At 42.9% G+C, this 15,256-nt stretch overlaps 1 protein-coding gene across 3 annotated transcripts in view; it reads left to right on the top strand.

The window, feature by feature from the left end:
- The window catches only part of KSR2 (kinase suppressor of ras 2), a 204,632-nt gene that overhangs the window by 173,829 nt on the left and 15,547 nt on the right, over positions 1–15,256 (top strand). For 2 of the 3 annotated variants that reach the window (XM_067473258.1, XM_060785468.2), the window contains 4 exons: positions 414–547; positions 6,476–6,607; positions 11,435–11,564; positions 12,707–12,840. In XM_067473258.1, the coding sequence (XP_067329359.1) occupies positions 414–547; positions 6,476–6,607; positions 11,435–11,564; positions 12,707–12,840 (530 nt within the window). Of the gene's footprint in view, positions 1–413; positions 548–6,475; positions 6,608–11,434; positions 11,565–12,706; positions 12,845–15,256 lie in introns of those variants that run through there. The other variant, XM_060785469.2, reaches the window with a different exon arrangement.

Here is a 15,256-nt window from a genome sequence, read left to right as displayed (position 1 = left end):
ACCCTGAATGAATGCTGAAGTCTCATGATATATGTTGGCATCATAAAATGGTGCCTCTTATATACAATGGCAAAAATCAAGGTTTGCTTTTGGGATTTTTTTTTGAGGGGGAAAATTTTCAAGCCATGGATGGTTGAATCCATGGAGGCAGAATCCGTGGCTACAAAGGGCTGACTGTATGTGTGTTTATGAGTGTTTAGAGCAGTGGTTCTCAACCTGTGGATCTTAAGATGTGTTGTCCTTCAACTCCCAGAAATCCTAGCCAATTTACCAACTGTTAGGATTTCTGGGAGTTGAAGGCCATCACATCTTAAGACCCACAGGTTGAGAACCACTGGTTTAGAGGAACACCAAAGCCCTCTTTTCTGCACAGCTCTTTCAGTGCCTCTCCTTTCCCCTTACTTTGTTTGCAGGGAATGGGCTATCTTCATGCCAAGGGGATTCTCCACAAAGATCTGAAATCTAAAAATGTTTTCTATGACAACGGGAAAGTTGTGATCAGTGACTTCGGCCTCTTCACTATATCTGGAGTTCTGCAAGCGGGCAGGTAGGTTACAGAAACAGCTACATGCAGCTGCTGATTCTGCAAACTTATTGTACCATTCTAAAATACAATTCTTCATCTTCTTCAGAGCAAAACCAGGACTAATGAAAGCTTTGCCAATCCCCATATTTGGGTAGGAGCATTTGCTTCCAGTAATGTTGTTTTTTGGTCAAATGTTCATGGAGAGGACATCTAAAGAATGTTTACAGGTCTTACTCTAGCTGAAAATAAAATACAGATACCAACTATTTCCCTCTTAACTTTCAAAGTTCACATCCCCATCAGAATGAGAAAGATGCTATTTTTCGGGGGGGGGGGGGAAGCTGGGGGAGAAAATAACTTTTCCTGAATATATGCCAGAAGGAAAAAAGCTTAGGCAAGCTCCCAGTGTGCCTCTACTCCTTATCCCAACTCCTGTTATCTTCACAACAACCCTGTGAGGTAGGTCACTGAGAGATGGTAACTGATTCAAGCAAGGCCATCCTGTGAGGGATTTGAATCCATGCCTCCTTTCTCCAGTTATAGGTTCCTCCACATAATGAGAATAAGAACAGTGCCCAGAGGTTCGCTTGGATAATGCCATTGACGCAATGGTCCTCCCAATCTACGGCTGTAGGCCTGAACTGAGAGAACCAGATCAAGACTGCATCCTTGGGGATTTTTTTCTTTATCTTCTAATGTTCATCTCCTTTCCCAGAAACTCCATTAATTTGTTCTGACTCTGAGTCCACTTCCAGGCAAACTTCACTCCCGGTGGTCCCCGATTTAGATGTAACTTACTGTGCTTTCCCAAATTAAAAGAATAAGGAATGAAATGAAATGAAACCCAGCTATTGTGAAGATTTCCTCACAGTTAATTATTGCTTTATTGCAAAGCCGTCTGTGAGATAAATCACATATTTTAATCTTTCTGTAATTATGGTGTGTCAAAGGCACTGGATTAAAAAAAGAGATAATGGCCTGCCTATTTTCTCTCCCCCTCCTTTTCCACTGGTATATCAGTTATGTTGAAGTGGTTAACAGCACCCTGAGTGAGTTTCATTTTTTATCTACTCCCCATTCAACACATATACATGGTTGGCAATTGATGCCTTCACCAAATTTTGACTTCCATGTTTTCTCAGACTGTTCCTTGGACTTCTTTCTGGTCTCCAGGAACCCAGTTCTATGGATCATATAGTTGCCCAGGATAAAGATCAAGGGAGGAGAGGTTGTGCCCTAATTCAAAATTAACAGGGGGAACATACAGGATTCAAAGCTGGACTTTGAAGAGCTCAGCTCTGTTCTTTTGCCAGAATGCCAGTTTCATTTTCTCTCAAATACACTTAAAATCTCAAGTTCTTTCCATGCCAAACATGAATAAATGTGGAAATGTTGCAAGTTCTTGATCGGTGGTGAAATGCCAAGTTTTTTTTTTTATCTGCAGTTGGCCAAACCAGGGCCTATTCTCAGAACGGAGCTTGGAAAAGAGTTGTTTTTTTTTTAATTACAAGTCCCAGTATCCTCCACTCAGCATGGCCAGGCACCTTGGGAGTTCTAGTCCAAAAAAAAAAAAAGAAAGAAATTTGCCCAAGCTCTGTTTGGGAGGCGTCTTGGCCTCAGCTTCCCCCAGAAGGCAACTTATGACTCAGTGGACCCCCTGCTGCTCAAGGGCTGCACCATTGCACTTGGCCTTCACTGGAGGCCCACTAGCACTCCAGTCAAAGCCTCGTCTTCCCATTGTCTTTGCTACTGCTCAACAGAGAAAATTGCAGGGTTCCTCTCGCCAGAAGAGCAAGAAGTGCTCATTAATTATGGTACGTGGGATCCTTCCTTCTCCAGAGTGACTGGAAAAAGGAGTTAGCATCCTTGGGCAGCTGCTGGTGCCACCAACATCCTGTCAGGGTCTGCTGCTTGTAATTGGTCCTGGTTTTTTTAATGGATGGCCCAATGTTTTGAGAAGATCTGGGTGGCTTAGTCTAGCTGCTATTTGGATTTCTGCCAGTTTCACCAATGTAGCATCAGTCTGGGGAATTGTAGGGAATTTAAATGGTATTTCCAATGAGCTGCAAAGCCCTCCAACAAAGAAGGGATACCATCTCCTTCTTTGTTGGTGGCCACTTGCCTGGGCCTGGACCTTCTGCTGCCTTCTTCCTAGTTGACACAATCCAGTTCCTAGCAGCTATGCCTCTACATATCAATGACTAGCAAGTGGGAGATGTTGTCATGTTCTGCCAGTGGAATTACCTTTCTGATGGATTTCTCAAAGGCAACAATCCTTTGGTTACACACTTCTATATTGTAGGGGTGAGCCAGAAGTGGCTCACAGACTATATAGTCCCCTAGGATTCCCTTTATGGCCCCAACTCTCCTTTTCCCCAATTAGTTACTTTTTATTTTTTAAAAAGGGGGCTTAAAATATACTGGTGGGATGGAATACAGAAGGAAGAGATTGCAGGAGCAGAATAGTGGAGTCTCTGGACCACTGTCAGTCCTGATTTATTACTCCTCCTCTGAGAAATGTACACAGCTCCCCTCTCTCCTCCTTGTCTTCTCCACCACCTTGTGGAGAAGACAAGGTGTGAGGTGGGTTGACTTTCAGTAACCTACCCCAAGGCACGATGCCTCCCTCACTCATGCCAAAGTCAGCAGTCCTGCCAGGTGGTCCTGGCTTGACTCCTCAGTGCCAGTTCAACCTTGCATCTCTGATCTAGTCTGCTGCCCTTGGTTGTGGTGGAGAAGGAAGGGGCTATTTTGTCACAATTGTTTCTTTAAATGGGATTTGGGGTCAGGGGGAGGTGAAAACAAGAAAGATGTCTGCCCTTTTCCCCAACCAACAAATTGTCTGGCAGCCAGCCCAAGCTGCCACAATTTAAAAGAGAGGATTTGGGTGCCTTTTTAACTTAGCTGTGCTAGTACCATCTCTTACTTTTCTTTCCCCCAGTTATCAGAATGTCTCCTGTCACTTCTCAATTCCTAAGCTTCTAAGGTCTTGAACAAATCCAATTACCGAGGTGCATTCTCATTGGTTCCCTCTGGTTTTTACACCCGAAATCAAGCAGAGTGACCCCAATTTTTTGTGCTCCATTGCCCAAGTCTGGGACATTGTGTATTAGAAGAGCAGTCTGCTGTTCTTTTTTCTTCTTAAAGGTTCCGCTCGCCTTTAGAGTGGGACATGTCAGGCAGCCTTTGTCTTGATCTAAGCAACTTGCTAGCTAGAAAGAGAGTCAACATGACCATTTATTCCTATCAGTCTGCCCAATGGCAATGACCATTAGAAGCCCTCCAAATTCTGCTACATCATACAGGTATTTATCTGTCAACAACCAGAGAAAGGACCTTTTGGGGGATGGTGCCTGCTATCGGAATATCCCACCTATTTTAAGAACTATATTACTCTGTTGCAGTGTAATCCATGTTGAATGAAGAATGAACAATGAACACTTGTCATTACCTCATAACTTATGAGTTATGTCTGGGGTTGCCAGAATGAAAACTTGAAAGAACTTTCTATCTTGAATGGTTGTATAGAAGAGGGGCTTTCAGCATGTGTTGTTAGTTATGACATGCAGGACTTACTGAAATGCCCACATCTATTCTTCTACATTAGTGAAGGTATCTGGGGCTGGTGAATATCTCAGCAACTCATTCCATTTCTAGACTGAACATTGATTATTTATTTGGGTAGCAAGAGGAACACGTGGATTTGTTGTCAACTTTTTGTCCCAACACCCTTGGCAAGTTGCATGCACAAGGCATGTTGTGGCCATAAGCAAATAGAGAGGGCATATCTCTCAGTGACATAGTACATAATCAGAATGCAAAACTTGAGTCTCTAGGTGTTTTTGTTCTGTGCTTCCCATTGTCCTTTAACACTGGCCATGCTGTCTGGGGATTATAAGAGTTGTATTCTTAAATCTACATGCCTAGAAAAGCCTGACTTTGTCATCTCTTGGTATGCATATTCAACCCCTTACTATAACATTTCTTCCCACCTGATTGTGGATTATGATCGTGAGTTTTGAATACAGCTGCCTCCTTCCCTGAATAGGGATATTGTGCACTCAGAATAAATTATGAGCTGTGCACAGTTTGTGTAGGTGGCATCACAAGAAATAGCAAATTCATGAATGTGTCTGATTAGCAAACTTCATCTGGATTTCTCTTAACCTCCTTCTCTATGTCTTCCTTTGACATCCAAGCATTTGTCAGACACTGGCTATGAACTTTTCTTTGCTGTCACAAGGACAAGGGGGTTGCTTTTCACTCATATGATGGTGCATAATCAGTATTCGCTTTGAATACTTTTAGGATTCAAGACAGTGTATAAAATATTTAAATAAATATATACTCTACTGGCTAGCTATGTGTGGCTTATTTGCACACAATATGCAGAAATATATAAACTATGCAAAAAAGAAAATAAGGAAAGAACAAGAGAAAAATGAGATTTCTGAAAATGCAAGATTCTTTAAAGGACTGGGTTATACAGAAATCAAAGCAACAAAGGTGACATGAACAAGATCTGGTTTTGTCAAAGCTATGGGATTAAGATGAAATTAATATTTTGGTAGCGAGCCATCACATGTTCCTTCCAAAGGGTTATACGTGCCTGTACATGCAAGGAGCTTGCCCTCTCATTTGTCTTTTTCCTGCTTTCTGGCACAAGGAGAGATGACATGGGAAAAGACTGAATATGACAGCAAAAAAAGCAAGTCACCTTGAACCCCTCAAGTGACCTTGGTGATTCAATTAACCACAGCTTTCAATTAAGATCCTCATATGTGGCCACAAAGTAAAATGAGTCTCTGGTAGGAGATTGAGACTTGCATCCACAGAAGAGCTTTCCTTTCTCTGGGCTTCGAAGTAGAGCAGTAGTAGAGCTACACTGCTCGGCCCTGATTCTGAAGCGCCCTTGCCCATGGCAGTGCCACAAAACAGCTCTTATATACTTGGAACTGCCCCAGCAGAAACTGGAAACTGCCCTGAGACTGGTTCTCCCAGGCAGCAAAGTGAAGAAGCAAGTAGCATGAGCACAGCACTGACAAAGGGTGGTCAAAATCAAGGAGTCACCCCAGGTAGCAAGTGCTGAGAGGTGGCATGAAGGTGTTAGAGATAGACAGGAGAACTGTGACCCTGTCCCCTCAGCTGGCCGCCTGCTTTAAGATGTGGTAGTGGGTGCTATCTTTTGTAGGCTGGAAAGTGATTGGAAGATAGCCCTAACTTTCTGGCAAGTTTTCATCCATTGGTTGAAAATGACTTCCAGATGAGATCAGGAACAGGCCACTGTGATGGCAGGGTTGGGAGGGAAACGGGGAGAGAGTGGCTTTTCACAGAGGATGGCCAAGCAGGACCAATAGTAATGTCAACTCCAGGATGTCTGGGAAATAGATTTAGCAGGACAGCTAATTATACAGAAGTGACAAGCAACATTAGATGGTCTGTCTGTCATTTGGAAATTGTTGACCTGTAGAAGGAGAAATGGGAGGCTCATGGTTTTAGGTGGGAGTTGAGCAAAACAGGGTTGGCACATTGCAGAAGGACAAAGGCTTCCAAGCAAGTGCTGTGTGAACTTTATGGGTATCACCAGTGATGGCAGGAAATTATTTAGAAGCTAGGTCTTATAGGAGTCTCATAACATTTGTAAAGCCTTGGGTCCCTCCCCTTGCCCTCCTTGGGTGAGTCTTGCCTATAGAACCAGCATGTAACTCCAAAAATTGTCACTAGATCAAACTCTCATACTATTGTGCTTGTGGTCCTGCTGTGAGTTTCTTTTTGTTGGGCTAGATAAAATGATAGACAGCTCCAGGACTGGTTTACAATGGTGATGAAACAAACACAGGTATCAAGAAGAAGGAGTACTGCTTCATAATACGGCTTGCAGAATTGTGTCAACTTGACTTTATCTTGCTTCTGGTACCTCGCTTTATTTGCTATTACTTTTCCTTGCAGAAAAGAGGATGGGCTGCGTGTCCAGCATGGCTGGTTATGCTATTTGGCTCCAGAGATCATCCACCAGCTCTCACCTGAGACAGAAGAAGACAAGCTGCCTTTTTCCAAGCATTCTGATGTCTTTGCTTTTGGGTAGGTGTTTGGGTAGGGTGAAGAAGAGAACGATTGATTAAGTATTCTTTCTCATATTGGATCTGTGAATGTTTTTGAGAGGGAAAGAACTTGCCATTTCCCTTGAGAGATCTCTCCTAGTTTGAAACATTAGTACGTGGCTGTAAAAAGCAAACACACTGATTTCTGTGTGATTGCCTTCACCATTCAGAAAAGGGGCTTTATACTGAGAATAATCAATCATGTTTTTACGGCTCAGCCTGATCAACCCACAGGCATAGGTTGACCTGCTAGAGAAGAGACTCAGCTCCTAATGCCATTGAAGGTTTTGAGCTCAGTGAATATACACTCTGAAGCAGGAAATGTTGATTGGAAGCAAATATGCATTCATTAACAGATGAAAGTGGGAAACCTGAACCCACTTTCAGCTGCCTCTCTTGGGGTCCTCAGCTGACTCTGGAGTTTTCTGAATGGCCATGTCCCTTTCCCCATGACAACATTATTTGGGTGTTTTTCCATTCTGAAAGGTTAACTAATAGTTCCTGGCAGGAAGAGTTTTAAGCTAACATATGCTCATGTTTGGGGTTCTACTCTTTAGCCGTTGGCCCCATCCACTTCTGGAATGTAGACCCTAAGAACATCTCTGCAATTGAATTGGTACCCCACCTTTTGCTATAGAAAACCCCCATCACTCCCAAACAGTGTTGCCAGTACTTCAGTGGGAATCATAGTCCAGCAACACTTAGAGACCCAGAGGTGTTCTACTCCTTTGGCAGAAAGTTCCTGGATGCAGGACTGCAAGAAGCTCTAGGCCTCATACGCGGCAAAGGGCACCTTGACCAGAAACCATGATGCCAATGGACTGGTGCTCACATACCAGATGAGGAAAGCAGAAAGTAGCTCAAGACTTGATGGACAGATGGGAGGCCTACTACCTAGTTGGTCAGAAAAAGTGAGGCAAGGCAAAGGCTGGGAGAAGACAACATTTGAATTTTAAGCAGGATGAGAATCCTCCCCAACAAAGTTCTTTAATAGAACAAAGTTTAAGAATTACGATGGAGCCCCAAATGCATGTTCTCCTTTAATGATTTTTTCACTTGTCCAATTTTAATTGCCCTTCACCACAGCAAAGAAAAAGAAATATTTTTGAAGTGCCTCATTGCCCTGCGATGATATCTTTTCTCAGGCACATGGCCAAGTACACTTTTTATCTGCTGGATTAATTTTGCTGTATGCCACTGCGATGGGCACCTTGAAGAGCCGAGTGTAAAAGTGATGAGCTTAAGCTGAATCCTTATCGGATAATGTGTTTTCATCCAACAGCCCCCCCCCTCCCCCGCAAAAAATTCCAGCGGCATTACTTAGTATGTGCTTTAAATGTAACTTTAACCAAAAAGAGGAAGAAAATAATTATGGGATATTTTTATCAGACTAATCCCTAGCTAACTTATTTTAATTTGAAACTTTTTATTGAAAAAAAATACCCCAATCTTTTAAAAAAGAGTTTCTTTTAAAAGTTTTAAATGGCTGGTTTGGCTTTTATTTTTCATACTTTATATGGTGATCAGCTTCCACAGTGTTTGCATAATGAATTTAGATACGATTGCTCATGTTTCTTAAGAATATGGGTAAATTCACATGATGGGAAGAATTTGTGGCCTTTCAGCTCCTATGTCTATAAAAGCCTTACAATGAGTACATTTATACTAGAATGAATGCAGTTTAACACCACCTTAACTTGCAAGACCCATTGCTATGGGATCTTGGGATTTGCAGCTTGGTGAGGCACAGCAGTCTTAGGCAGAGAAGGCTAAAGACCTTGGCAAACTTTAACTCAATTATTCCATAACACTGAGCCATGACAGTTAAAGTGGTGTCAAACTGGAATAATCTAGTAGCCTCATTTTCTCTCTCTCTGCCCCCCTGGACTTCATCCAGCCTTTTCTCAACATCTCAAACCCCTAGGGGCTCTCTTATGGATTTATACATTTTAAACAGAGGTCTGGAGAACAAGCCCTATGACGAGTGGCTTAAGGAGCTGGGTATGTTTAGCCTGAAAAAGAGAAGGCTGAGAGGAGATATGATAGCCATGTATAAATATGTGAGAGGAAGCCACAGGGAGGAGGGAGCAAGCTTGTTTTCTGCTTCCCTGGAGACTAGGACACAAAACAATGGCTTCAAACTACAAGAAAGGAGATTCCATCTGAACATGAGGAAGAACTTCCTGACTGTGAGAGCCGTTCAGTAGTGGAACTCTCTGCCCCAGAGTGTGGTGGAGGCTCCTTCTTTGGAAGCTTTTAAACAGAGGCTGGATGGCCATCTGTCAGGGGTGATTTGAATGCAATATTCCTGCTTCTTGGCAGGGGGTTGGACTGGATGGCCCATGAGGTCTCTTCCAACTCTTTGATTCTATGATTCTATACAGTCCTTCAGATAACCTGAACTCAAACTGTAAAGGGCTTTATAGGTCATAACCAGAAAATTCTGAGAACTACAAATTGATGTAACACTTGGAGTTGTCCAGGGTTGGAGTTGTCATGGGGACTGTGAAGCAACGTCGTTCAAATGCCTAGTAGTAGTAGTAGTAGTAGTAGTAGTAATAGTAGTAGTAGTAATAGTGTTATAGCACACTATAAAATAGTCTTCCTAAACATTGGGCTATTCCTAGGTTCATTTGTCAAGAGCTAGGTAATATATAGGAAAATCATCCTCTCTCTCTCATGCACACATATACTCAAACACACACCCCTGAAGTATGAGAAATGATATTAATACTGTCCTACCGCAATGATTTGTGTAAGCTAGACCTGGGGAACTTAAGCAGGATTACCTAAAATGGTGCCACCTAGACATTTGGACTTCAGTTCTCATCAGACCCAGCCAGCATGACCAATTGCCGAGACTGATGGGTATTGCTGTCCCAAAAATTGGGCAATCATAAGGTCAGAGAACACTGTACTAGGCTACTCTCTTTACTGAAGCCCTAGTTTGAGATTGTATGGTAAGGGAGGGGTACATGGAGAAGCGGGAGCTGTAAAGGAAGTGGGGAGAGGAAGAGGTGGCTGCCCATCATGGAAAGAGAAAAAATCCTCATCTGCAGTTATATGAAGCATTACACAGCTGCAGGAGCAGCTGCACAGTTACGGCAATGTTATTGTGTGCTGCAAGAAAAACCCTCCGCACAATCATCCCATATTATCAACTAACACATGGGTTGAACATAAAGTGCTTTCTTCTGCAGGAATTTTCTAATTCTCTACCATGTATAGATGCCTTCAGCTGGTGGGACATGAGCTGGCTTTCCTCCTCTTCCAGCGTGGAATGCCATTCTAAGCACCTTCCCTCCGAAATAGAAAGCGTAGGCAAGATTGCAGACTCCCGCAGCTGGAACAGCCATTCCCTTGTTCTAGGTGCGGGGGAGTGTTTGGGATCTTGAATAACAGATTCTCAGCACCTTTTAGCATTAGGGATAGATGCATCTTTTTGATTCTGGGTTCTTACTCATATCTTACACTGAAATTGGGATCATCCAAACATTGTGTTTACCTTGAACCTTGAGAAGGAATCACTGGGCTGAAGATGGAAAGAAAAGGAAAACCTAAGGAAGGCAGGGAAGTTGGCAGAGTATTCCATGGAAGGTAAATTGAAAGGCCACAGATACTTAGCTAGGAAAGCAACCCTTTCCTCAGCCCGTGATAAATTTGGGTGTAACTTTACCAGCCTTGGGCAAGAGCCTGCAGTTTGCCAAATTCTTTAAGGCCAAATTCATGTCTGAAAGGCAGTTCCTTTTGTGGTGTATTGTGTATTTGAGATGTCTTGACTGGATTGGAAGATCTATGTGTGGCTGTCATCTGTTTACTGAGCGTGACTCTTTTGCACTGTGGTTGTTGCTGTGAACAGATAATGTGTTGCCTTTCCTCCAGTCACATTTCACTGAACTCTATGAGCAGAAGGGATAAAAGAAAAGAAAACGGAACAGCTCTCATCAGGCTTGGCAGATGCCTTGCCAAACCAAAAGAATGCAGAGCTTGTTTGTGACCCACAGTTGGCTTTGACAATACTGAACGTAATTGGAGATATTGTTTTTGACTCATAAAATCCTTCACAGAATGGTCTCGGCTTAGGCCTTCAATCCTCCATGGGTATCCACACACCTTTCCGTAATTGCTGAACAATTCCTTAGTTTTAGTACAGGATTTTCCCCATTCTGAAATGTCTCTGCTCAGCATTTTTTCCAACGCCAATAGCTTTAAGTATAAGATGCAGATACAGGACGTGGTCCATAAGAACATCTTTGAAATTTAATTTGCTTCTTGGGCTGAAAGAGGGTCCCCACACTTGACCTGAAGAGCTGCCTTCTGCAAATAGTCCCATGGTTATTGAATAGAGCAGCCCAGCTAATGTATATAGTGACATTCAGGCCTCTCAACAGCTTTAAATATTGGCAATATTATATATCTAAGTTTTATGCCAAAGGTAGTGCTTGATAATTATTTTGACAACATTTAATAGCTTTAGTTTGTCATGGGTTTACTATAGCCTTTTTACTGTAACTTTTTGTGTTGATGCAGTTGATCAGATTAAATGTTTAATTTGATTTGTGCTTTTGTTTTGGTTGACTGAAATTTTGCATGTCTCTCAGAGAATTAAATTAATAGGTGACAGATAAATGCAAAATGAATACATATAACGAAGGGACAGATGATGCTCCATGGAGGTCCTTTTAGGAGTTGTATTTAAGTAACAGAAAATATGCCTTATGTAATGTGTTGGTGGTGGTGATGGTGAAGAAGGGGCTGATGGTGCTTCACGGGTATATTAATTCCTTGCTCTGCTTTGTCTCAACAGCACCATCTGGTATGAGTTGCATGCCCGGGAATGGCCCTTCAAGACTCAACCAGCTGAGGCAATGATTTGGCAAATCGGTCGAGGGATGAAGCCAAACCTGAGCCAGATTGGCATGGGAAAGGAGATCTCGGTAGGCCACTTTTGGAATGTGGGGGAGTTTGAGAAAGACATCAAACATTGGTCATCACAGGGACAATTCTGAGATGTAGCATGGTGGTTAGTGTTGAATGATGGTCATGTTTGAGTTCAACTCCTTGCTCTCCTGTGAAATTTTATTTGTAAAAGATCTCTCTTACAAAGCCTCAGGCTCCTCTGTACCTCTTTAATACATGGTGTTATAGGGTGTATTGTAAATAGAAGAGAGATCACTGCCTCAAGGTCTGTATAGTCTCTGTTTAACGAGAGGGAGGGGAGACACAAAGGAAATAAATAGAGAGGAATAAAGGTATTCTGCTTTGTTCTCTTTCTCCCAGATTTGATTTTGGTGGGCAGAAGATGCAAAGTGGTGGGAAGCAAAAATATAATTTTTTGTTGAAGAATCAGAAGGTGCCATTGAGCAGTTTGTTTATTTAGAGTATTTCTACCTTGCTCTTGATGTGCCTTATGATTAACCTAATCCATTAAAGCAAGCCAACACTCAAACTGTTACAATCCAATTGTTAGGACATACAAGGAAAAGGAAGGGTGGGAATATAGCCTTAAGCATCAATTTCCAGATAATCACATGGCCTCTGAGAAGCTACTGGGCTACAACTCCAGTCTCCCTAAATTATTTACTGAATCCGATTGGAACAACAGTCTGATAATGTCTGGAGAGCCACATGTCCTGCAGCAGTAGTGTCAAATCATCCAACAAATGAATGGAAGAGTTATCATGAGCAGGTCAAAACAGTTCTGAAACAGGAGAGGCCAGGCAATTCGTCAGGCCTGATGGAGTGAATCTGCTCCCAGAAATGGCTTGATGGATTATGTGTTGCTTGGTAACATCTGGAGAAAGGTCCTGATAGAACAGAACTTCCACCAAACTGATGGAATGGCCCTTGTTGCCATCTCTCACTGCATCCTGATACATTGTGCCATAGGACCATGTGATTGATCTAAAATAGGAACCAAGAAATGACAGCGATGAGCCCAAACTGAGGAAAACTAGCATCTCCGAGCTTTCTGTAGAAGCAACATAGACCTAGCTTGAAAGTTTGTGAATGGTGTGAGTTGTGTGGGAGTACAATTGTTTTTTTCTCCTTACATACCTTTCTTTCTGTTGCCTTGCAGGACATTCTGCTCTTTTGCTGGGCCTATGAACAGGCTGAACGACCAACCTTCTTAAAGCTCATGGAGATGCTGGAGAAACTGCCAAAGCGGAACCGTCGCCTTTCTCACCCTGGCCACTTCTGGAAGTCAGCAGAGTAAGGCGGGGTCCTTCTCCTATGTCTGGCTTTGCCAGCATTGTGTGGGTTGGCCAGGGCTCACAAACAGTAGCACTTGGCTACAAATAACTGTACCATGAACACATAAAACTAAACTGGGATAGGCTTTCTGATCTGCAGCATGGAAAAAAAAAACTTTATTTATAGACCGCCCTCTCTCCCTGAGTGGACATGGCGGTTTAAAACACAAAAAGGCAAACATTCAGTGCCCAGATAAATGCCAAAAAAAAAAAACCAATGAGAGAGATAGGGGGCCATGGGGGTCCTTAAGGTAACAAAACAGTTACAGAAGACTCTGAGCCAAAACTTTGGGGCTTAGCATGTTTCAGCAAATCCTTGCAAAACTTATAATAGGAGTAGGAATAGTGGTGATTATGGTTCATCTTTTTCTTTTGGGAGCCATTTATGTGGACCCTCATCCTCACAGCCCTCCATTGCCAGAAAAAAAAACTCACAAAAACAAATGCACCCCCCCCCCCCAACCTCCTGGTGGTGCAATTCTCCATTATGCCCTATTTGCACCCTCGCAATCTTGTTTGGGCCTCAAATGACACTTCTTAAAAACAAATGTGATTCCAGATTCATAAAAAAGGGCGGATATGGCATATGGAAATTTAGAGCCATGGATGTCTGTCCCTGGCTACAAGAATGCAACAATTTTCTCCTGGCCCTTAAAACAACAGCTGCATGGGTGCAAACATGGTTGAGAGGGCATTCCACAAATGAAACGCCACAGCAGATGGAAATATACTCTCTCTGGCCCTGCTCACTATTTCCTTTAAACATTCACATTATCCACTGCTGAGCCAGGCACTCCAAACCAGTTCCCAAGGCAGAGATTTGGCTCCAATTAAGCCTCGAGTCTTGGCATGTGCATGTATTTAGGTCAAGGGCTCAGGGTTTATCAGCAGCCAAGCAACAATAAAATATCAGCTTTTAAAAATACTAACCAAGGTGGCCAAAGCCTGCTTTCAGTTCTTTTTCCTGCTCTGACTGTTTACACATATCCCTAGGGTATACATTTGAGACTGTCCCCCAAACTGCCACCCCCCTGTTGCTAGGCCAACTGTCTGCTCACAGCTGAAGTGAACACTTTCTATTCCTTGCTGTGTTTTGCCAGTAAAGATTTTCAAAAGGCAGAGGAAGGAAGGGGCCTTCAAGCAGGAATGGCACATGTTAAAAATTCCCGTTTCCTCCCAAATTTTCCCATGAATAGCTTTTTCTGCTCCCATCAACATTGGGAGGATGGAGTTGGTTATTCAGAGGACCAAAGAACTCCAATGGATGAGCTTTTCTTTGCCTCAGAGTCCTTTTTTTCCAGTTGAAAGATTGGATCGGTTCCCTATTATTAGGATCAGAGACCCTCTGACCCATCAGGTATCTCCTCTGTTTTAAAATTAGGAGTGAGGAGTCAATGGATTCTCAGAGAGGATCAGAATGGGAGAAATTGTCACTTCTTCTTCAAGGTCTCTGTGACTCAGATAAATGAGTCATTCTGTGCCTGCCCAGGAATCTTCACAAGCTTCTAGAGCTCCATTTAGGTAGTAACCACCTCACAGTAGCCGGACACTCCCTTTAGTGGGGCCTACAGGCTGTGGCCCTTGCAGCCCAGAATATGCAAGTTCAGGTGGCTTCATTGGCTTATCTCCTCATGGCTTTATTTGACCATGGAAGTGTAGCCAGTGCACTTAATGACCCAAATCTCCTTGGAAGACAAATGAGGACTCAACTGTCAGTGTTTTATTCAGCATTATAGACTAGAAACCAGTTGCAGGGCATATACAGCCTTTGATCCGACAAATCTTGGGTATTGGACTTCCTAGCTGATCTTTGATGCATAGCTCCCATTTGGCTGAGTGATAGAGACCATGAAAAGAAGGAGGTTGCTTACTTGTAACTCTGGTTCTTTGCATGGCCATCCTTGAATAAGCATAGGCCACTCTTGGGTCCAGCCCAACAGTGGGATTCTGGGTGCTGCAAGAGTGTGCAAGAACCGAGGGACTGTGTGGGAACTGCTCCTAGCTGTTCCTACAATGGGGAGGTGGGACTCCTTTTCTAATTGAAAGGGGCGTGTGACTATTACATAATGGAAAAAAAATCTGCCTTTGTTTTTCTGGTTTTTGTTTTTTAAAAATAAACTGCCTTACCTCTGAAAGAGGAGGAGGAGGAGTGAGGATCCAGCCTCAAACAAACAGCTTCATTTCTGTTTATTTGTTTTAAACTACTTTTCCAAGGAGGAAGGAGGGAGGGAAGATTTCCCCTTCCTTCCTTCCTTCCTTCCTTTTTTTCTCCAAAGGCAAGGCAGTTTACAAAATCTGAAATGGACCTCTTTCAGGAACGGAGAAAAGATCCAAGTTCTAGAGGTCTCCATTTCAGATTTTTTATATAAATGCCT

Source organism: Anolis sagrei, chromosome X (genome assembly GCF_037176765.1).
Source record: "Anolis sagrei isolate rAnoSag1 chromosome X, rAnoSag1.mat, whole genome shotgun sequence".
Taxonomy (NCBI): domain Eukaryota; kingdom Metazoa; phylum Chordata; class Lepidosauria; order Squamata; family Dactyloidae; genus Anolis; species Anolis sagrei.
The sequence above is the reverse complement of the archived record's forward strand: the minus strand, read 5'-3'. Positions and strand labels throughout refer to the sequence as shown.